This window comes from Rhyacophila brunnea, unplaced genomic scaffold (genome assembly GCF_057557595.1).
Source record: "Rhyacophila brunnea isolate RB1 unplaced genomic scaffold, BYU_Rbru_1.0 scaffold_10, whole genome shotgun sequence".
NCBI lineage: Eukaryota > Metazoa > Arthropoda > Insecta > Trichoptera > Rhyacophilidae > Rhyacophila > Rhyacophila brunnea.
The window spans coordinates 3,401,471-3,426,810 of NW_028232752.1; the positions used below are offsets into that span (position 1 = coordinate 3,401,471).

The 25,340-nt window shown below is 33.5% G+C and overlaps 1 protein-coding gene across 2 annotated transcripts in view; it reads left to right on the plus strand.

Annotated features, from left to right (window-relative positions):
• Window positions 1-24,813, plus strand: part of LOC147078827 (neurotrophin 1-like) — a 56,312-nt gene extending 31,499 nt beyond the window's left edge. Inside the window, exons 2-6 of one of the 2 annotated variants that reach the window (XM_085949942.1) lie at window positions 12,728-12,974; window positions 15,498-15,646; window positions 16,628-16,729; window positions 22,745-22,842; window positions 24,448-24,813. In XM_085949942.1, coding sequence (XP_085806068.1) covers window positions 12,728-12,974; window positions 15,498-15,646; window positions 16,628-16,729; window positions 22,745-22,842; window positions 24,448-24,664 — 813 coding nt within the window. In that variant the 3' untranslated portion in view covers window positions 24,665-24,813. The remainder of the gene's footprint in view (window positions 1-12,727; window positions 12,975-15,497; window positions 15,647-16,627; window positions 16,730-22,744; window positions 22,843-24,447) is intronic. The other variant, XM_085949947.1, reaches the window with a different exon arrangement.
• Window positions 24,814-25,340: the final 527 nt, after the last annotated feature.

Here is a 25,340-nt window from a genome sequence, read left to right on the forward strand (position 1 = left end):
TTCTACTAATTGCTCACACCGTTGTACGTGTATAATAAAAATAATCCTTTTTTGTAGTTAACATTTATAAGTCAGTTTTTAACCTTGTTGTTTGATCTGTTAATGGATAATGCGGTCAAACTACCACCAACTAAACGAACAATCCATATAATATTAACCAAGATTTATATAATTTATTAATTAATTAATTTTTATTGTATAAATTAACTATGTAAAATATTTATTAGAAAAGGGTTCTTTTCATTGGTGAATTATCCCACATGTCCGTGTACGCCGCAGTGATCTGGATTCCCATGGGGGTTCAAGACTCAACAAAAATCTTAAATATATAACAATAACCATATTTAACCATATATAATATAAAAATAAACATATTTAACACGAATATAAGAAAAGATTAATAATTTTGTACACTGATAAAAAATACTAATGTCTTATTCATACAAAATTAGCCGTAAATAAAAAATCGATTAGAATCTTATTTTCAATCAAAAGGAAAGACCTTGCAGTATATTAAATAACGAAATAAGTATTATATTTAATTTTTTCTCAATAAAATATACCAACCCTTTTCATGAATTAAAGAAAAATTACTTATTATAATATTCTTATTTTTTCTTTTCTTTTGAACATCCCCGATCCTAATAAGATCTTATGGGCCTCCACAGGGTGGAGGTTTGTATTAACAGATTTTTTTATTTTTCTTATTTTTACGGGAAATGAATGTTAGCCACTTGCTCAACCTATTAGGTCCATACATTATACTCTTACTTGAATCACAAATTTATCGAAAACAATGTGTTTTTACCAGACCCGGGATTAGAACCTGAGACCCACGACATTAGAAGCCGACGCGTATGATGCTCGGCTATTAATTGTGGCCGTAAATTAAGTATATAATGCATATTCAGTATAGAATTAAAAAATAATGGTGGTGGTAAAATGTCTCAGTTAAAACGTTGTTAAAAGAAATAATTGGCATGCATCTTAGATGGACTGATAGCTTAGAAGTGAAAGCACAAGGAAAGTGAAAGACGTCAGTTTAAGTCCCACCGGGTCCAATCTTTTTTTTTTAGATTTTTTCTAATTATAATGTATGTTTCTCAGATTTTTCAAATTAATTTTATTCTCTACGTAATAAAGAATTAAATATTCTTAAACCTTGTGTACATTTACTATTCAGTATTGATTAAAAAAATAAAAACAATAATAGTTAAGGCCGTACATCAGTTGAGGCACGGTCTAAAAAGATCGTTGCTAGGCGATGCGCGGATTGCGGGTCGCGGGTGCAAATGACGCCTGTCAAACGAATTATTATTTGTGATATAAATCCAACATACGTCCATTTTATCTTCTGTTTATTGTTCTATTAGTAACAATAATAATATATTCATTGACATGTTTTCTTTTTAAAGTAAATGGGTAACGTTTTTAGTCATCTTTACACGATTTAAGAATTAATTGGCTCGTCGCCATCACGAAGCAAAGTGATGTGTTTCTAGCTCGGCGTTCTCTCACTGAATGCGAGCGAGTCCAAAATTTCGTCGCGCCTACAGTTGAAAATTATTTGCCGTTTCACTGATGCGTCACATTAGGCCGTTTAAATTTTTTCTAATCGAGAGTATTTCAATTCGTGATAAATATGGCATTTATTTTCGATTTCAGAGCACATAATTATTGTTGTGAGTGTAAGGCCGACGTCTCATATACTCAGTCATTGTTTACCTACTATCTTCAGGGCGGTCCGGATCCCCAACCCATTATTGCCTGATTGACATTTTTCTTATCTCATTTGGCATGTGCTTGCATAGTGGTGGTGATCAACGTGTGTACGAGTGCACTGTGTACCTACCTATTTACTTGGCCTCACGGCTAACCGGTTGACCGATGCTTCAAACAAAATACAGGTAAGTAATAAAATATATTTACACCAGAGCAGGGAGCTGAACCAGAACTGAACCCCAGAGTAGAGAGAACCCCAACGATTTCAGATATCCTTGAAAACAAACTTTGAAATCATTATTATCAGCTAGGGTCGATCCACTGCTAGATGAAGGCTAGCTATTTCCACTATTCTTGGTCCTTAGTTATTTGCTGCTATCTATATTCACCAATCTTGGCGATCACATCAATTTAGCGGGTTTTTAGACGGTCATGTGGTCAATACATTGGTCAAGCGGTTGTCCAATCGCAGTACGGCAATCTCTATTACACTACGAAATATTGCTTCCTTATTCAGTGATTCTTTTGTAATTTTTCGTATTAAGCCCAACATGTACTTTTTCATGCCACGTTGCGCTATTAGTGTTTTAATAATATCTTGACGTTTTACATGCATACGTGAGCACTAGTAGCATGTATTGATGAACTTTAGACACAGTGGGAGGTCACTTTTGAAGACAATATTCAGACGCCAAAATTCCTTTATCATAACAACGAAATCTTGTCATTGCATCCTTATTCAGTGATATCTTTGTAATTTTTCGTATTAAGCCCAACATGCACTTTTTCATGCCACGTTGCGCTATTAGTGGTTTTTAAATATCTCGACGTTTTACAGGCACACGTGAGCACTGGTAGCATATTAGTATTGATGGAACTAAGATACAGTGGGAGGTCACTTTTGCAGACAATATTCAGACGCCCAGCAGGCCTATGTTATAACTGATGATATGAAGTCACCCGACGACATGCCGTAATTGTGACGTAAGCCAATACACGCTCGAGGCAAGCCGCCCAATGCACACTGCTCACCATAAATATTATTTTGCTGAAACACCTATTTGTGTATGGGGACAATGGATAACGCCAGTATTTTAGTGCTATTCTCGAATGCTATTATCACTCCGCTAATACGTCACAATGATGTCATGTCAACCGGGCGACTTCAACTCGCAAGTTCTATCATAAGGCCCCAGATTCCCTTCATGTCAGTTTGGTTTTACAAGCATTATCGTTATATACATATAATATTACATACTCTACTAGCTTATGGAAATGTATATTGGCTGTCATTTTGACAATATCTGAAAATGTTCATCATTTTTTGTAAATAATAAACTGTCATTTGATTTGACAAAAACTCTTAAAATAAGTGTATTCTATTAGTGTTTAAAACAGCATTCGGGATTGATTTTGCCAGAGTTTTTCTTGATGTGAGTACCGAGTTTCATTTTGACAGAACCTTGCAATTTTTGTACCTACCTATATTTTTCATTGAAACCGTATCCTTCGAAACAAAGGAATTAGACAGCTCTGATTTATACATATATCTTGAGAATATTAATACGTCGCGGCAGTGGAGCTTACTTACATGCAAGATAAATAATTATGGCTAATATAGCAGGATTGAATGACAATATTATATTGATGAGATATTCTTAATCATTATAAAATTAAACTAGTTGAAGTAAGGCCATGTTTGGATTTTCGTCAGAAAAACTAGATATTGATTAATTAGGTCATGGGCCCACAAGGAGGGGGGGTGATAGGACTCTAGCCTGGGAGCCCGGTGTGGCAAATCCAATGACATTAATATGGACAAATCATCTGGAAAAATAAATGACACTCACTTTATTGTCGGGTCTGCCGAATGGCATAATCTGTTCTAACGCCATTACAATAAATGTGATATTGCTATAAATTCCTGATGCTTTTTGTTGGGTCTGCCGAATGGTTCGGTTCGAACGGGTTCTTTCAAATGAACATTGACATTAGAAACACTGTTCTAACGCCATTACAATAAAGGTCATATTGCTATAAATTCCCGATGCGTGATATCGCATAATGGAAATTGCGTGACGTCTACCTGTACATGCGAATGCGCGAATTTACTTGCTAGCTACTGTATTGAGTGCGTCGTCCATTAATAATGTCATTGGGCAAATCAGATAAACAAACATCACACATTTTCTTTAATAGTTTTCTTTATAGCTCATTATGGCAGAATTGTGTATCATAAATCATAATAATAATATACCTAGGACAGGTAATAATGGTACCTAAAGATAAACGAACGCCAGTAAGTGATGAACCTACCTCAATGAATAATGAATAATTATTATACTCTTATGCCGGTTGTTTAAGTAAAATAAATATTGACTCTGTACGATTGTTCGCGAGATGAATATAAATTATTGTACGAATATGAGTCGAAAACTGGTTTCAGGCCGTCTTTTTTTGCAAACTCAGTCCTGGATCTTCTTTAGGAAAGCGTTTTTTAACACGCTCTCCAAATCGTTCCCTACTTTACGTCGATAATTTAATTATGAAAGGAATGCTTTTTCACTTTTTGAGATTTTGAGTAAATGAGATTTAGCGGTGTACCTATAGAAAAAGCACGATCAAAGTGAATATGTACTTTCTTTTAACGGCCCACATGCTCAGCGTAGGTAAAAATTGAGTTTTTATTGTATTTTCAAACCATGATCCTGGACACATTATATCATTTTACTCCCTACTTTAATTATAGTTTGTCAATTTATGGCTACGGCCGTATGTTGTAGCTTAACCACTGGGGAATGCCAAAAGAAATGGCGTATTTCAAAAAAACACTACCTTATTCTTAGGTCAATAATTATTATAAAGCAATCAATATTCATAGAATGTTTATCAAACTTGAATGGTCAAAGACATAGCTTATAATAAGTATCTTTAGAATTATCTTCAAATGTGTTAATCTTGCCGATTTTTTGATTAATAAAATGCCCAATTCTTGTCAAATTTGGGATCACAGAGATTACCAATATAATTTTTTATCGTGAATATTTTACTAAAATTATCTCGTCATAAATTATACTAATGGTTTTATAAATGCGTTTAAAATTAATAAATGTAAAAAATCTTAACACCACTGCACATTCATGTACCGAAATATGACTATATTCTAAAACATTAGAGCGAGAGGTTTAAAAGAATACTATTTTATGTGACAAAAATACTTTATGCAGTCATCAAATGTTTAAAATAAATATAAAGGATAATAAGGCTTCAAAATTATATAAATAGATTATCTACAACGTTTATAAGTGTCCAGGATCATGGTTTGAAAATACAATAAAAACTCAATTTTGACCTACGCCGAGCATGTCCCTCCTTAAGGGCGATAAGTGAGTAAATCCGAATCAGTGTGAAATCGCGCCTTTAGTCAGAGTCAATGACCAAAACAAAGAAAATAATTATAACAGTGTTGATGTCTAACCAATAAACGTCAGTTTTTTAATCAATCAGCTGTTGCAGTGCCGCCATGTTGTTCAAGTCATTGTGATATGCCTATTAGTTATAGTTTATAGTATTTGCAATCCATGTCCGAAAATTGTACGTATGCAGTTGGCCGTATAGCAGTTCGATGTGAGATATTTTATCGAAAACTGATAGCCGTATAGCATTGAGATCAAATTAATGTTTAAATAAAATACGTAATAAAAACTATGGGAGTACAAGAGAAATACAGAAGAAAATAGCTTGATAGGTAAATTACAAATTTAATACAGCCATATCGTAAATAAATTCCGAATGATTCAAAAGTAGATGGTTATCAAGTAGGTGCTCGTAAGTATCAATTCGTACCTATAAAATATCTGGTAATGATGGTGAGATTTCGGATATTTGATACTAATTAATATCAAATTAACGTTTTTATTGAATGTAATCGCGTCATTTTTTGATCTTAATGCTATATGGCCATCTCTTTCCGGTATGCTCGTGTTGAAATGTAATAAGTGAAATTTACATGTAACCTTTACAATCAACATGCTATGAATATAAATAAACATGATAACCGACACATGATAGGTACTTCCCTACATTTGAAGTATTGCATAACACCGAAAATTAACCCTGAATAAAAAAACAAAAGGTACAAAAAGGTCTCTTCTGTCACATGTGCTCCGCATACATACAGTGGCGAAGGGTGGATGTAGGCTGTTAAGATCCACCTTAAATAGTGCACACAAAATTTTGTAAGTTATACGTATTTGTTTTCATTGAAATAAGACTACAATTCCCAGACGGTGTTGGTTAGTTTTTAAAATTCAATCAAACCCTGTGAAACCGAGCCATAATACATAATAGTAAAAAAAAATACTCGTCTATCTATAAAATATTTTAAACTATGCAATTAAATCATACATAGCTTTGAATTTTTTATAGATAGAATAATATTTTTTTATCTATTATTATAGTTTGTCTTTGGCAGGGCTTAATGAATTTAAAAAAAATGAACCAACAATATGTGTAATACGTATTCTTAATTCAACGAAACCAAATAAGTATGAATGAATAAAAGTGTGCACAATTTTGTCGTATCGCCAATAGTACAGGATATTGGTTTAGGCAGGGTTTAATTCAAGGCCTGAACAAAAACGATGCATGAGTAGGAGTGAGAAAGTATTCGGTACCCTTACAATCTCTGCGACACGCGCTAGAGTAAGATAAAAGGTCTACTAGCTACAAGCCAGTTTCCAAAAGTATCGCCATCAAATCGGGGCGAAACGCTTCACATAGCGTCGATAACTTGTGAGCTCGTGTTGCTAAAATTGATATTTTTTGTGCTAAACATACAGTCAGTGTTAAATATTTTTGGTTAATTAAGTAGAAAAGATGGTTCTGTGTGTTGTCTTAAAATGTGGTAGCCGTACTGATAAGCAAGAAGATGGTATTACGTTTCATAAGTAAGTTGATACATGTTCGTGATAATTTATTTGTATTTTATTATATATTTTAATATCAGTGACCTAGTGTTTCTTTAAAATAACTTAAATTATGGATATCTTTATCTAATGGTTGCATTTTGACCGCTTAAAAATACTATATAACGTAAAAAAAATAGAAAATTATATTTTAATTCTGAGCGTCTAGTGCGAGCACTTTGGGCGAGTACTAGCAAAATGGTCTATGGTCTCGAACATTTGTAGACGAATGCGTTCGCTCGCTCACAAACCAAACGCAAGGCACGCGGCTTCATTTAGCAATGCAACGGGTGGCGTCTAAATGTATCTATAGTCTAAGGTTTAATTGATTTTTAAAAACTAACCAACACCATCTGTAAATTGTAGTCTTCTTTAGTTCAATAAAAACAAATACGTATGACTAACAAAGTATAATGTGCACTATTTATGGCGGATCTTAACAGCCTACCTCCACCCTTCACTACTAATATACACACCCACAACATTCCTCCCTACCTCATAAAAATAATTAATACCGTGTTTAGTTGAATCCAATAACCTCATGCATATTTGTAAATATTATCAGTATAACATCTTGGGTGAACCTTGATCTGGTTACATTCAATCTCCACTGTGGGGCTCTGTCTTTGAAGATTAGCTTCCAGTTCCGGATACTGACTATAGCCTCACGAATCCTTGGCATCTAAATAACATACAGTTGTGCATACATGATAACGCAATATTATAAAGAAACTATTATATAGGTATATTCGTTATTAGGTAACAGAAACATTTGTAAGAAATGTCATAATATTATTTTTTCAGAATGCAAACATTGAAACATTTCGAAAGTTTGGTTTCTGAATGTATTTTGTGTTGGGATATGAATACGGTTGGCATTATTGACAAGTCAAAATAAGTAAGACGATGACGTTTCCATGAAGCGTTTGTCAGGTCAGTTTACCGTTAATTTACCAATATTATTGACATACTATTATTGCACACAATATAATACACACTGTTCAATTAATTAAACGAATGCCTTGCACATTTGAGGGATTTAAGATAAAAAAAAATTCTATATCATCCGTGAACACTTCATAATTTAACAACAACAAAACACCTGTCAAATAAACATCAGCTGTTCACTTGTCGGCCATCTTTTAATGGAATATCGGTTTAATTGCGACAATATTATATAGCAAGGCTCGTTAACAATATAAATATTATGATAGATTAGCAGTGATTCAACAGTTTCTAATAACTCGAGGAATTCCTACTTGGCCTACAAATATTAGTATAAGAGCGGAATGCACAATCTAAGATTTCGTTCCTAAGGATAAGTCGCCGAAAAGCATGACTTAACTATAGACAATCCTGGGTATAGAGTTAAGGAATCCTTAACCATAGACTACTTTTGTTATGAACACGCCCCCTTCTGTATTACCATTTACCACTGACAGCTGCTGTCAAAATAAATTCGCATGTCTATAACACAGTCCATACACTCAAATTCATTTAACAATGTATCTCAATATGGATATTGATAGTGTTAATTCGTTTGGCATGTACTTGCAGAATATTATTTTATTTTTATACGCCAGCCCGCAGAAATACAAAATACCAGATGAAGAATGACACTTGATGCTAGTGTTACCATGTTAAAAAAAATCTTGTGGTGCCTGTGGAATCACGTATAATGACTTATGACGGAAACATAAGAGTATTATAATTAAATATTAATATATATTTATAGTTATTGCATTTATAAAATGCAGTTGTCATATTTTTGTCATCGTTTAACGATTATAAAATAATTTACCTAATTTACCTAACGAGAAATTTTAAATATGGTATTATTTTCAATAAAAATGATCTTAATTAAGGACAGTGTTTCTGCATAGTGTTTTCTGCTAAGGAAATTTTAGTTATGACAAATGTTTCTGCATTCCGCTCTAAGTCTATATACGAAAATTATAAAATAATAATGTAAATGAGTAGGTAGTGATATACAGAATCAGAGCCGTTTGACATAAACGCTTTCTTTTACTATTTTACATTATTTTAAGTCTAACAGTAAATAACGTATTAGTGCCGCAGGCAAATTTTTTGATAAAATAGTTATTTTAACTTACCTACCCTTTGACCAGAGGTATTGGGCAGGCCAATAAACTCACATTATTATACAATAAATAGTAAATCGCAGTAGCGAAGGGTGGAGGTAGGCTGTTAGGATCCGCCATAAATAGTGCACACTAAACTTTGTCAGTCATACGTATTTGTTTTCATTGAACTAATACTACAATTTACAGATGGTATTGGTTAGTTTTTAAAAATCAAAAAAGAGTAAGTGGCTGACTCAATTTAATAATTATTTCCAAAATAATCTTTTCAATTATTTTGATTGCGAGTACGTCAATAAATAGCGGATCCATAATTCATTGGAGAGGTCACTCGAATATAAGTTCCCGGTCTGTTAGTTTCTCAGTCTTTGTATCGCTCCGTACAACATTTCATTCTACCGAGACTCCGACCTCGGAACAGTATCATATTAAGTATTGTAACATACTCTTGTACCGACTGTTTACGCTGCAAAGAAAACTTGCTCCTCCATCCATCGGAACAACCACCAAATCTCGACTTCATCATCCACCACACCATGACTCCCACAGTGGTGAACCCGACATTCCACGCAACCTTCTACCGCCAAGTTCAGCAAGGTGCAAAGGGGAAACGATACCTTACCACATATCTATAATTTAAAAATAGATTACAATTATTTAAATAAAGTAAAAAATCCATTAATGACATCGTATGCGACGTATATTATATTTCTCTTATTTCATCGACTGCGATGATTTTTGTGATTGCATTAATATAGCCAACCTATATATAAATACATAAAGGGACTCGTAAACGAGCAACTTTTGACGGCAATTGTGTTGCCGTTAAAAGTTCCCCAAAATACAAAAATAGTAGTCTACGTTGCCGAAACTTTCCATCTATTGCCTTTGCTTTCTGGTAGCATGGTTGGTCGATATATCGAATATCGAACTCAATCGAAAATACGGCAATAATAATTGCTAGTTAAATCTATTTCATTCTCGCTCTGCTCCATATGTGTGTCTCTGTTTGACCTCACCCCTAGCAACAATAAAAACATTTGTGACAGCCGATTCGACAATATATTGCTATAATTTTTCGCCGTGTCGTTATTAATATTATTATGGCGTTATTACTAATCGTCAGTTCACACTACATACAATGAATAAAAATGGACAAACGACAGGGTATTGGAGCTTATTAATGTGGTTTATTTAGTCCGGAGCTATGGAACATCGAATCCAAACTATAATAATCCTAATATGAAAAGGCCAACTACAAAGCTGCACAAATGTAAAATTTCACTAAAGGTCATATTTTGACATTTTTTTAAAGTTTTTAAATACATAATTATCAATAACTAATTCCTGGTTCATATTACTTATTGTTTCACGTTTGTTTAAAAGTAGGACCCGATCCAAATCCTTCTTTCATTTTGGATTAATTTGTTTAGGTATGTGATTAAGTATTTTTTATATGGTGCAGAAACTTCATTGCCAGCCGTTGTTGTCACGTGTACGCATAAAATACACCAGCCTCATTTCCCCGACACTGATGACGGGTCATACATTGCCCAGCAACTGGGCAATAGTTGCATCATTTTTTTTGACAATTGTATTGGCGATCTGCAATTTTTGATGCTCATTTACGGGCCCCTTTAGACTACTATCGTACATATAATAATATGATACAAATAAACAACAAATGTAAATTAAAACATAAGTACTGGAAATGGTCATGTATTCAAAAATATTTAATACTTATAGAAAATTGATCGTTTAAAAAACGTTAAAATTTGTCAACAGAAATACACGTGTGTTGACAAAATTCAACACTATTATGCTAATAGATTACGTAATATTTATTAAATTATGACGTTGAAGATAAATGAGGAAGTAAAAAATATTGCTGTAAGATCAATAAAAATAATTAACCGAAATTGTTACAAAATCTTCATTAAATATTATAATTATTAACACGTCACTCTATAATAAAATTATAATATTATTTTTTTTTAGAATTATTAATAACCATGTCCTTGCTTTTTCATACAAGGTGGTTGTTAGTAATTTTGAACAATCACAAACACCCAGGCTTTGAGAAAAACACATAAATGTTTTTGTCATGACCGGGAATCGAACCCAGGAACTCTCGGGTGGAAGGCGAGCGCCTTACCAACTACACCACGAGAGCCGCCTATTATGAGTTATTAAAAACAACTAATTGCATCATTTTGAAAATCCTCGAAAAAATATAAATTATAAAAATTTTAGAATAAACAAAACAGTGTGGAATTCGAATATACGTCATTCATCTGTCATTTTCCTGGTGAGTATTAAGCTGCTTTGTCACGTGTCGATTTTTGTCATACAACTATCTGTTGAAACTCACTTGATAAGTGGGAAACATATTTCAATCAAGTTGATCAACTGTAAGTTGAATTATTTAATGAAGTTGAGGTGCTTTCTACTTTTAATTAATTCAACTGTAAATCCATCAGTCGAGTTGACAATGCATCGGCGCGTGGAAACAACTTATTTCGATTTGAATGAGCCCACTATGCAGTGTGTCACAGAGTGCCTTTGTTAGTTACTAACAAATTCACTTGACGCCATCTCTATTTTGACTTTAGATTAACTTAAAAAGCTATTCCATTAATATTGTCGACTGAGGGTACTTGGTGGAATTCGAATTTAAATTATAATGTATTTAAGTTTTGTACTATTCCATTTGAGCCGTTTTTTGCGACCCGGGTTTTGCCTTTCGGCATCGTCATATGCGCACTCACCAATGGCTGGCTACTTTCTGCATAACTATGTCCAACTTATGTTCTACTTTCCGCCTATCGATTGTGTTATTAGTGAGTAGTTATCTAATAGGGTTTTAACGATTTATACGCCTATTGAATGCAATATTTTAGTAATTAGGTAGGGTTTTTTTTACAAACATTTTAACTGTTATCATTAACCATAATTTGTTTGGTATATTGATTATTGTGAGCCTTGACTTGATAGGTGGGTGATAAAGTTTTTACATACCTAGTTTATTATATAAGTTAGAATTAACTGTATTCATTGTTAGTGTGTATTTGCCAGTGGTGAGTGCGAATGTGCCTGAAGATGCCGAAAGGCGAAACCCTGGACGCAAAAAACGACTCAAAAGAAATAGTAAAAAACTTAAATCCATTAGAATTTAAACTATTCCTACCAATTTCTTTTAAAACATTCAAAACAAAGTTGAACAACAAAAGTCGAAACGTGAGAACGCGGCATTAGGCGGCTCTTTTGGCGCAGTGCATAAGGCGCTGGCCTTCCACCCGAGAGTTCTGGGTTCGATTCCCGGTAAGGACACAATATTTATGCGTTTTTCTCAAAGCCTGGGTGTTTGTGATTATTCAAAATTACTAACAACCATCTTGTACGAAAAAGCAAGGACATGGTTATAAATAATTAAAAAAAAACGCCGCATTAGGAATCAAATAAGAGTTATGGTGGTATAAAATAGATTTTTTCCGACAAAATACGTTTCCCTATATTAAAAATTGTTTCGAATTCCAAGGCGGCACAGCCATAAATCAAATCTTCTAAGAACGCTACTCCGATGTTACATAGCGCACATAGGCACCTAACGACAGTCGCGCGTAACCTCTCGAAACGTAGATATTAAATTGGGATGCGGCGACCGGCGAGCCGGTATAGGAATGACCAATTCGTATATGCCCGTATGCATTCTGGCGGCTTCGACTCGCTGCCCGAGATGCATGCGATTTGTTGCTAGCGCACTGGATGTTTTTATCAAACTAAACAGCCGCATTCCATCAATGTGCAGAGCTCCATTTGGCAACGTGTGTTTTGTGAATAACGAGATGTCACATCGACGTATTCGTCACGTGGTACACGGACGAGTTATGATATATCCACTATGTCTGATTAAAAAATGACTATTTATTCTTACAGGCGATGGTGACCGTGACCTTTTCAAAGCCTCAAAGTCGAGATCGGCAATCTTATCCGTACGAGGGCCCGCGAATCGACGACAGAAACTTCCCGAGCAGGAGATCTCACGAGAGGAACACTCACAGCAACCTGGTGGAAGGGGGCAACTTTCACGTGGCCAGTCGGGTGGGGGCCGACGACTCCAGACCTTTGAAGAACGTCACTTCCAAGATATTATTCGGCGCAAAGCCATCGCGAGGTAAGCGAGGTAATCATACGAGCACTCATATAACGTAACAAATAGTAGATTGCACTTGTACTAACATATTATGCTTCTTAGGAAATATCACGGTTTTAATTAGTAGCAAAAGTAGAGCCTGCAGTGGTGTGTAGTGCTAAATAAAATATGTAATCCAATTTCAATTATATGTTAGTATAATATGAGGCACCAAGACCAAACGGCCTTTTAAGCGCGAATCAAATTGGGGTGCATGTCGCCTACTGTCACGCTGTCGCGGCGACAAATTTATGGTTTCGTCATTTTGCAGAATATTTTGAACCATCACCATGTCTGTAAATTCTAAAGAATGACACTGACGAAGAGTGCCTACAATAATGTATTAGTAATTATTATTAATTATTCATGCAAATTTCAATTAATTTTAACAGTTTCTACGTATGCGTACCTACGTTAAAATAATTGCGGCATGACATCCATAGATAATATTTTGAACAGAACCCAATCTGTAGATCATAGATAATAGACAGCATTCTTATCGAAAATACATAGTGTCAACCGTTAAAAACAAAAAAAAAAGATTTTGACATCACATTCGAAAACTGTAAGCATGTGGAATATGATTAAAACGTTCAAAACGTCATGCAGGTGTCGATGTAGTGCAGTTCAACGTAAGGTGACCTCATTGTTGTTTTAGTGATTTCGGAAGATTTTGCCAACTGACAATGTTCGTTTAAGGGTTCAAAATGTGCTATGGTATGAGAACATAACATGTTAAACACCAATAACAACGACATTACACACTTTTTTCCCGTAGCGGCAGCTTACTGTGACGTACGTGATAGTCCGCGACATGCACCTCAATTTGGTTTGTGCTTTGAACTCATTCACACGTTTCGCGCCTACTTCGGGACCATTAAGGCCCGTTTCAGACGGGACACCGGTGTCGCGCTCGTATTAATATAGAAGGTCTTTGTATTCGAATAAAGGGGCCTTTGTATTATGTTTATGAACGCCCCAGAGCTAATGAGTTAACGCGTGTCATATGTTCATAAACATAATACAAAGGACCCTTTATTCGAATACAAAGGCCTCCCTTATTATATACGAGCGCGACACCGGTGTCCCGTCTGAAACGGACCTAATGGTGTAGTATTTATTATTCCTTCTAGAAGAGAGGCGGAAAGGGATCGTATTTATTGAATTGTGACTAATATACACCTACTATATAAATATTGATATGTTAATCGAGAGTTAGACGATTTAGACATGGACTTCGAACCGAACAAAATAGCGAAACAAATTAATATAATATTATTAAAAAAATATATTGATTTATATACCGCATTAGGACAATTAATTTTCTATTCACTATTTTGCTCAGTTGGAGGTTCAGCTCAGGCATAGATGCATCCTTCTATCGCGGATTCTCTATATCGATATCTGAGGAGTGATAAATTATTATAGATTAAAAAAATGGATAGTGTAATGCTACCTTGCATACATAAAACAAATGATTTTAATAATAATTGTAATTCATTTTTTTTATAAACTTTTTCTTTTATTCAACGAATAATTCACAAGATTTGAGAATGTAACATTCTGTATACTGAACATATTCGTACATAATTTAAAAATAACTTAATAGTAGCTATTGGCTAAAGTCTCAAGGGGGATCCTATATGCCAACAGAGAACCTAGCTGAAAATTACGAAGCTTGCAATTTTTGATAATTTACAATTTCAACTGTATTTATTAATAAATATGAATCTGAAAACATTAAAAAAAAATTTCAAAGTCAAAGATAATTTAAATTAAATTAAAATGTTCATATAGTCATGCAGGTGTCGATGTAGTGCGGTACAACGTGAGGTGATCTCATTGTTGTTTGGGTGATTTCGGCAGATTTTGCTAACTGACAATGTTCGTTTAAAAGTTCAAAATGTGCTACTGAATGAAAGCATCAGTCTGATAACATTTAAAACACCAAGAAAAACGAAATTACACACCTTCCGTCGAGTACCTATTGTTATGTTTCTTCTTCTTATTGTGCCATCCCATAGCGGAGGTCGGCCACCATCAAGGCGATCTTATATTTGTCCTCTGCTACCCGGAATAGTTCGGTGGAACTGCACTCGTACCAATCACGGAGGTTCTTAAGCCACGAAATGCGGCGCCATCCTGTGCTACGCTTCCCATTGATCTTTCCTTGAATGACAAGTTGGGGAATGCTGTATTTTTGTCCTCTCATAATGTGGCCGAGGTATTGTAGTTTCCTGGTTTTGATACTACGTAGAACTTCTCGGTCCTTCCCCATTCGATTGAGAACTTCAACATTTGTCACCCGGTCAGTCCAAGGAATTTTGAGGATGCGTCTATACAGCCACATCTCGAAAGCTTCAAGTCTCCGTGACATCTCTTATTGACATCTCTTGTTATGTTTAGACTAGCTAATTAAATATTGTGGTAGATTTGTAGTTTTGAATTTGATTTAGAAACCAAAAGTCGGTTTCTTGATAATAAAAATTGAATATACCTAATTATTTTTTTCAGAAACATCTGACATAATATTTCCAGGACCTATCGGGAAGGTCATGGCCCTTGGTGAAATAATGAACTCACCCTGTGGACCTGAGGAGACCTTTTGTGAAGCTGTCCCGAACTATCCCTTAGAAGTCATTGAGAGCATCATCAAACGATATGTAAGTTGGTTTGACTTATCTACTTATATAGTTTTGCCGGTATTGTCAAATATTTATAAATAAAATGATTTCAAGTTATACACATATTTTTTTTTTTTATAAAAATCGATGTTTTTTTGAAATATAAACTATGAAATTGAATTGAAATATAAACAAATACAAACTATGAATTACTGAAAATTCTCTTCATGACATTATAGAAAATTTGATAAACTAAATTTTAATAATAAATATGACCATAGAATAATATGTAATAATAAGACAAATTCACATTTATTTTGTTTTTATATATATTTTTTTTAAATTTATATATTATATATAAAAAAATTATAATTTATATATCAGATATTTACTAATTTATCAAATTAGTAAAAAATCTCGAATTGCAAGTTTAGTATTTTTCCGCTAGGTGGTCAAGTTAGATTTAATTTAATAAACATTGCAATAGAAAAATTAAATCAAAAACTATTATATTGATCCTCTGCGACTTATCGATTTGACAAAGTTAGCGCCGCAGGCAAAAATATCCACAAGAGGGGCATATAATATTATGTATTATACATTTAATTAAATTAGTCTTTCTATTGTAATAATTAATAAAAGCAATGAATTAAGAGAAAAAACATTGCGTTTCAACTTTTGTATTTTGATACTACATGCTGTTAAGTGTCGGCTAGACGCTCATGCTTTACCACAAGCTTACCTGCGCTAAACGGTTTGTATCGGGAACCCCGTGTGTATGGACGAGAAAACTGTAGCTCGCGCAAACCGAAAAGCGATGTAAAAGTAGTTTGTACAAACTATACCGCGCAGGCAAGTCGCTGCCGTCTAGCCGGCGTTTTAGTAAATTCACACTAGCATAGCACTCTCGAATATTAACACTAAAAACTGAATATGGCCCACGAGTCTTAAACCCGTTAACGCTAGATAAGTAAAGTAAGACTTGTCAAGTAAAACATTGTTTATTGAATTTATTTTCAGGCAAATGAGTTCTTGGAGTTTAATGGTGTCGATGACGTCACTGTCGAGCAAAGAATATCGTCCAACACCGAATTCATCGAGCTTTGTGATGCAAACAGAACCGTAAGTGTATAATTTCTCTTCCGTTTCTAGGGTCGCTGTGAGGGGTAAATTGTACCCTTAATCAGAAATAGACTACTAAAAAATCGTAGTCATTTATCAGCGTCATATTTCATTGATTCAGGTCTATAACTCCTTTCGGTTAATCACCAATATGAGTCATTACCAGATATTGACGTGTAAACAGCCTGTATAAACCATTTTAGTAAAATGTCAAGCGAGTATAACAGCTGATACATAATAACCGTAAATTAGCAATCATTAAGAGCGTACATAAGTGAAACGGCAAATAATTTTCAACTGTATGTGGAACGAAATTACGGCTGCGTTGCCATTCGGAGAGCAACAGTCAAGGCGTCTGCACGTCGATTCGTATTGTCATGGCGTCGGATGAAAATATTCTTAAATAGTGTAAAGATGACTAAAAAACTTAACGTATGTTCTTAAAAAAGAAAACATGTCAATGAATATACTATTATTATTACGAATATAATAATAAACATAACATAAAAAGGACGCATATTGAATTTTTATGACAAATTATATTTCGTTCGCCTCGCGTCATTTGCACCCGCGACCTGCAAAACTGTACACCGCGCAAACCAAAAAGTGCGGCCTGCGCAAAATTTGAAAAAAATCTTGCTTGAAATTTGAACTGCGCAAACCGAGTTTTACAAGTCGCGCTCAGTTCGTCGAAGGTTACGGTCTTTTCTCATTAATACTTATTTGTTTTCGTTGGATTAAGAATACATAATATTACACATATTATTGTTGGTACGTTTTTTTAATTCATTAAGCTCTGCCTAAACAAAATCACAATAGATAAAAAAAAATATTATAATTATCTATAAAATATTCATATTTATGTATAATTTTAGATATTTTATAGATAGACTAGTATTTTTTGACTAATATCTATTATGGCTTGGTTTTCGCAGGGTTCAATAGAATTTAAAAAACTAACAAACACCATCTGTAAATTGTAGTCTTATTTCAATGAAAACAAATACGTATGACTGACAAAGTTTAGCGTGCACCATTTATGGCGGATCTTAACAGCGTACTTCCACCCTTCGCTACTAGTATATATTATATTTAACCAAAAAATGCTGATATATATGCGAGCGTATGTTTCTTCTCAATAGCCATTGTTTGGTCCACTTGGATCTGGAGGATTTATTTCTCTTTTATTAACCAATAAACAATAAAAAAACGCTTGTGACAAAAACAAATCGTCACTACACACGACATTGCTGCAATTCCGAAAAACAGTGTTTTCACGACGACGACTTCTGTTGTAGCGTAATGAGGTTTGCGCAGTTTTACTTGTGCCGTGTGGCCATGCGAGATTGTTCAGTTTTTTTCGCACAGGCAAAACCGCGCAGGCAAGTCGCTGCCGTGTATAGATCTACCATCATAAATTGGCGTTTCAGCGAGGGCGCTAGTATGACATTGAGAATGTTGCCATAACTAACAAAAAATCGTAATTTATAATTTTTTATTGGTAGTAGATATAGGTACAAATATTATTAAAATAAAAAATTAACACAATCAAAATAAAAACGTGTTACTTCTTTTATAACCATGAGGAAGAAATGCATAGTTGGAAAAATCAGAAATTGGTGTATATTTTAGTCATGGAAAAAAATATAATAAAATAAGCGAAAGTAAATTAAATTAACTCTAAAGACAGTAAAATAGTATCAACATAAATGGAATTTTAAATGAAACCCGATAACTATAAATTACACAAACAATGTAGAAATTATATAACTACTATAATGGTTCAATTCCAGATAGACTATCATCCGATTCTGTGTCACTCTTAGGACCATTTACAGTAAAAATAAAACCAGTCGAGGTCATATTATGGAATTCAAACTTGTAAATGTCAGTTTAATTAATACACTAAATTTCTTTATAAATCCGTTTACATACACAAATAATAAGTTAGTATTCATTTATATTGCTATCCGACATTAATTTTTATTTATATCATAACTTTGAACAAAACTAAAAAAAAATAAGAAATTACTTGCGTTGTAATATAAATGCAACTTGGTAACACTGAACAACTGTCATGGCGACTTGCCGTTGTATTCCATTATCGATATAAATAATCATTTCGTTTTGTCCTTTTTCGTCATCGCAGAATTGCCATACTTTTAGAATGATGTCTCTGACATTTCCACGAACTGTTTTAGAACTACTTGCCATTATGCACTATACTTATTTCTTCTGTATTTTCAAAAACAAAATATATACCCCGAATCCTGCACACTGACGTTTCAAAATGTAAACATTTGACTCAGTCTGGAATAAATTTGTCATAACGCCCAATCGCCCGGAGTTATTTTCGGATGTCTACATTAATTTCTTCGTGGAGACATAATTCGTTGTTGATTATATTAAAATATAGCTTACTTTAAATACTTACCAAATAATTGGTGCTAAGTAGCTATCGAATAATGTCAAATATTAAAAGGTCACATTCGTTTATTAATAATCTAAAATGCTCTTTATGTTTTCAAATGTACAAACAATAAAAATCTTGCGAGCAAGAAAAATAGCGTACCTACCTAAATTAGCAACAAACACTCATTCGATTATAAAATACTATATCAAATATAAAATTATGTATTAGGTATATTCCTTATTTAAGGAAAAAGGTTTTTTCACTTGTTGATCTCTTTTTTTAATAGGTAGGTATATTTTATTTATCAACACTAAATATAATGTGATTTTGATATTTTGACGCCATGAGAGCTAAATAAACGCAAGCGCAATCCATAATTCGAGAAACATGTTGTAAAATTAAATGGCATTTGTGACAAATTTATCCTTGATACACAATTTTAGTTTCAAATTCGACCGGCTGCCAATTTACGATGGTAGATCTATAGGGGGCGCATTAACGTCACACACGTTCTTTTGCGGCGTTTGGTAGAGAGTGAAATCGAGACGTTACAAAAGTGTCCGACAGTATGAAGTTAGCTGCGAATCAGTCAGCTGTATACAAACGCAAGTTTGATAGTAGAATTGTTCCGTTGCCTAGGCAACGAATTTATTATCGTCGGCCATTTGAAATTCCTTACGTAAACAAACGATTAAACGTCAGAGTGACATTTGTTACTTTAAGGCATAAAGTCCACTAAAGCAGGCTTGCGGGGCGCTCGCGCATTTTCTATGTGAGTCATCGAAAATACAACGTAATCAAATACGCCAGCGCACACTGGATTTGACGACGCATTGTGCCCGCCTGCCCCATGAGTCACCGTTTTTCGCTTCTCAGCGATACGAATTAACGAAAATACAACGTAGTTCATTCATTGAACATGGCAAGCAAAATCACGCTCCTCGAAGCGTCGTCGATAGACGGGCGAGAAACCATTATTTAAGAACAGTGAACTCTTTGTTTAGTTATTGCGTGTCCGATATTAATTACAAGCCCCGAGAAATCTAATAATATTTTGATTGCTTTGTTATGAGAGACGCTGATAATAATAATTATTTTGTGCTCCTTGAGTCCCTTATTACATAGGTGAAGGGTAATGCGCGGGTGGGAGGGGGCTTACTCAGTAGTGAGCGCACCGAACGCTTTTTTGGTGGGGTTTATGCCTAAAAATAAAAGCAACGAGAAATGATTATAATATAATTTAGTAATATAAGTTAAAGTGTATAGAAATAAACCAACGGCGCTCTAATAAGCGGCCCATTTTCTTAAGTGTGTAATTATTTGACAAGATAATAATTAACACCTAGTCGAAGAATCTACGTTATCAATAATATTATATAATTTTGAAAACACTTCTGAGAAAATAATATATAACCAATGATAGAAAAAATATTTTTTTTAAAAGAATGTTACCTACATTGATGTTGTGCATTATTCGTTTGAATAAAAAAGATAGTTAATTATTAATTGTATTGATGCAGTGTAAGAACCCAATGAGTTGGGCCAAATGATCAACTATGCATTGGAAATCAGTGTGTTAATATTACCTACACTCTCTGGAGGTCCATATGCTCTGATTAGGAGCAAATATGGTACCTAATTTACGCACATACTTTCATGTTGGTGCATGACTGGTGGCAAATCAATAATTGTTAATAAATTACATATTAATTGGTAATAAAGAATGTTGGGAAATTTGTAATTATCAATAGAGCATTATACTGATGTGAGATGGATTTTCCAGTCATTTTGGAAGACATATCTGTATTAAAGATTAATAATTATTGCGTATTGCATAATATGTGGAGTACATAAATATAAATAGAGAGAGGGTATTGTCAGGTTGTATGCGGCCATTTTTTGTGCGTGATAATATGAATATGACGCACAGTAAAACCTCAATAATTATCCAAAACAAATTATTATGATGGAAGTACTCCAGCTATTCTAATATACCTATCACTTAACACCCAAAAAGAGCTGATAGTGATAAATTTATCACTTTATGTATTCAGGCGGTTGATTATGTAAATAAGTTAACCAAGCGCATGTATTTTGAACTATTTGTGTGATTTAATTCAAGAGATACATCATAAATAAAAAAAATGTGTCTATGGGCTATCTACTTTTTTTCCGACCATGTCCGATCCTAATAGGATCATAATATATGGGCCACCACGTAGTAGAGGTTTGAGACCCACGGCGTGATAGTCCAACGGCTAAGGCGCGCGGTCACCGCGGGCTGCCTACTTAGGACTCTTAAATCCATGCTGTTCATTCGTTGTGAATGACTCAAGTTTTGGAGAAATTAGGGTGTGCATGATCGTGTCAAGAACTTTTGCTAGTACAGAGATAACAGCTACCTGCATGTAGTTATACACTAATGAATCTGTAGGAACCTCTCTTATGAATTTGTGTAATGGTAACCTTTGACATCTTCCACGTTTCTGGAAAGAGACCATTATCCATTGTGATATTAAATGTATTATGTAAAAATGAATATTTTTTACAAAGTCTCAATTAATAATAATTTAAAAAAATTTGGGACAGTATCTTTTTTAGCTTTTTCAGTTACCTTCTTCTTCAAATGGGATAGATTTCTGAAATATTTTGTGAATATAGTCATCCATAATTACTTGATTGTAAAATTGTAAATATTATCAGTGAATTCTCAATTCCAATCAATATATTTTTGACATAGAATAATGTAGCCAGAGAATTTCGTTATTTGGTTACCTAGGTTACAGATTATTAAAGGAATTTAAAATGATGTATGTCCATAAATTCGAATTTAGATAATGTATTGAAAATTTCAAATATTGACGTGAATTAAATCCACAGAGCAGATTAATAAATGGAATTCTGATAGGATATTCCCCAATACCAATAACTATCTTAGAAATAGAGAACATGAGTTGTTTATTCTCCCAAGGTGCAGAACCAACCTGCCACTGGTAATGCCAATTGGGAGGGCGATTACTATGTTCAACGAAATTGCTTCGGATGTTGATATATTCCACCTATGTGAGGATGAGTATAGGTGGACGTTATTTTATAAATTTTTAAAATAGGGTCTGCTTAACTCATCCGGTGTACTTCCATGTACCTATCTAATTAATATTTTTGTATGTACATATTTCTACTGTTTAATAACATACTACGAGTATCTATCTCTTTTTTATGTAATACTGTTTTATATTTCTTTGTTTCTAAATGTCATGTTGTGAACGTCTTAAAGTTATAATTTGTAATGTCCACAATATGTTAAAAAAAATTGAATTGAATTGAATACACTACATCGTGTCCTACGAAAATGAACCACACATTATAGTCATGCAATAGTGTGTTGCAACCTTCAAATACACTAATATTGAATGAGCGTCAGCCCATAAACCGAGATCAGTTGTCAGAACAAAAGACAAGCGTACTCTTTACAGCCTTTTGAGCCATTAAAACCTGGACAAATTATGCGTTATAAATTATTATGATTATTTGAACCTGAAAATTATTAAAAAATGATTAAAACTCAGTGATTAAAATAAAAATTTACTTTGTGATTCCAGGACGTGGTACCCAAAACGGCGGAGACACCACAGGGTTGGAGATATGTCGTGAACACACCTAATTTTACACAAATCTTCCAAGTTGAGAAATGCGAAAGGTGAGTAACTTTATATATGGATTCATTATTTTTAATTGGATCTGTTATATTTAAGAGCGTACTTCAGTGAAACGGCAAATAATTTTCAACAGTAGGTGCGACTAAATTTCTCACTGGTCTCCAATTGGAGACCGACACCTCGACGTGTCTGCACGTCAATTTGTTTTGTCATGGCATCGGATGAAAATATTCTTAAATCGTGTAAAGATGACTTAAAAACTTTACGTATGTACTTAAAAAAGAAAACAAGTCAATGGATATACTATTATTATTAGTGATATAACAATAAATATAACATTACATGGACGCATGTTGGATTTTAATGACAAATTATATTTCGTTCGGCACGCGTCATTTGCACAATCCGCGCATCGCCTAGCCACGATCTTTTTAGACCATGCCTCAACTGAAGTACAGCCATAACAACTCCAGAGTCAGTGTGTCTTAAGTACGATTTTACCGAAATGAGTAAATTGTATACACATAAGAAGGATCATAATATTATTATATGCCAACAGAGAACCTAGCGGAAAAATACGAAGCTTGCAATTTGAGATTTTTTTTTTGATAATTGACAATTTCAACTGTATTAATTAATAAATATGTACCTGAAAACATTAAAAAGATTTTTTAAAGTCAAAAATAAATATACAATTGTAAAAAAAATGTGAATTTGTCACATATTTGGTACATAGGTTACATTATTTTTATAGCTATATTTAATTTAAAAATTTAGTTTAAGTTTTCAATTTTCAGAGCTTTGATTTTTGACTAATTCATAGTTTTAATATTTTTTATATCTATTTTAAAAAAACATTTTTTTTTATAAAAAAATATAAATGTGTATAACTTGAAATCCTTTTTTATGACATCGTATTTAGGTATGGTCTGAAGCGAAATCCGATGATGGTTTTATTTTTTTGCTGAAACATTCGGTTTATGTCTCGGCTGTTAAGCCCGGGTGTTGAATAAAATACAATCATGAATATACATTATTTGTTTATTTGTTTGTTTGTTTGTTTGTTGCAAAATAGCAAAAAAATGATTTGTTGACAATTGCCTTATTTGTCCTAAATTATTAATACATATAATTGTCAAGTTTATATGATTCAACAGAAAATTTAAAAACGTGGTATAAAAAAGTTCTTTTTATCATGTAATTATTTATGTTCTATGCTTAAATAGAACGTGGCGCGAAAAATGTTATATAACGAGCAAATTCAGTCGGTCCCGTCTTCCTCGTAATAACCAAGTTCGAGTGTAGTTATAAATCATTATATAATATGTTTCGGTTATAGAGTTATTGTAATGAGCTTCCAATATAATATAAATGTTGCCTTTGTGCAAAGCCAGTTATAAATTTAAATTATAGGTACTAATTATATTATTTTATAACAAGTGAAAAATATTATATTATTTAATGCAGATGTACACACTTGAAAAAAGACCTAGAGATTAAACCTAACCTCATTAGTTTAATTCATAGCTTATCTTCCTGCAATGCAGCGTATTATAGGCACTCTTTGCTACTGCTATAATAATATTAAGGTATTATCTTCATAAAAGAAGATTTTTATCATATTAAATATGTCTTTTTAATTTCAGACAAAATTCACAATGCAAATTCAACGAGAACTTTCCGAACAACTACAGAACGACTTGCGTGCAAAAGTTCATCTACAGGAAGATCTTGGTGGCGGTGGCTGTTGATAAGAAGCCAGAAGTGCAAAAGGTCAAGTTCCCCAGCTGCTGCGCTTGCGTTCTGGAAGCAGTACCGCCGCTTGGGAGCCGATTTGGTGCTCCTAAGATGACGCCCGCATGAGAAACTTTCTATTAGACGCAATGAATTAGACTTTATTGTTATGAATGACAAACACACCTGAGTAATAATAACTTTGGCAAAATATTGCATTCTTGATTTTGTGGAAACGCGGTTTGAATGAATGACTCATAGTGGCAAGAGATATTTAGATAAAAATTACGAATTACAGCGAATTTTGAATTACGAATTAAATAGGTTTTTGAAATATGAAGCCGTTTAAGAGTATTTTGAAATTAAGTACATTTCTGCCAGTTTTCTTAGTGTGCTTCAAATCCTTGCACATTTGAAGTCGTGTCAGTTTTCTTTGGATCTATGGCATGAATACTGGCATCATTGTCATTCCTGGCATTAACCTAACTTAAGGGGGATGCTTATACTATCAGAGGCGAAAAGAGGCACCTAACGGAAAAATACGAAGCTTGCAATTTGAGTTTATTTTTGATAATTTACAATTTCAACTGTAGTAATTAATATATATGTATTTGAAAACACTAAAAAGATTTTTTATTTTTTTTTAATTTATAGATAAACTGGCAATTGTAAAAAAATTTAATAAAATGTGAATTCATTGCAGGGTCAAATCTGATTATTACATTATATTTTATGGCCATATTTATTATTAAAATTTAGTTTATTAATTTTCAGATTTTATGTGGTGTAGATTTTTGACTAATTC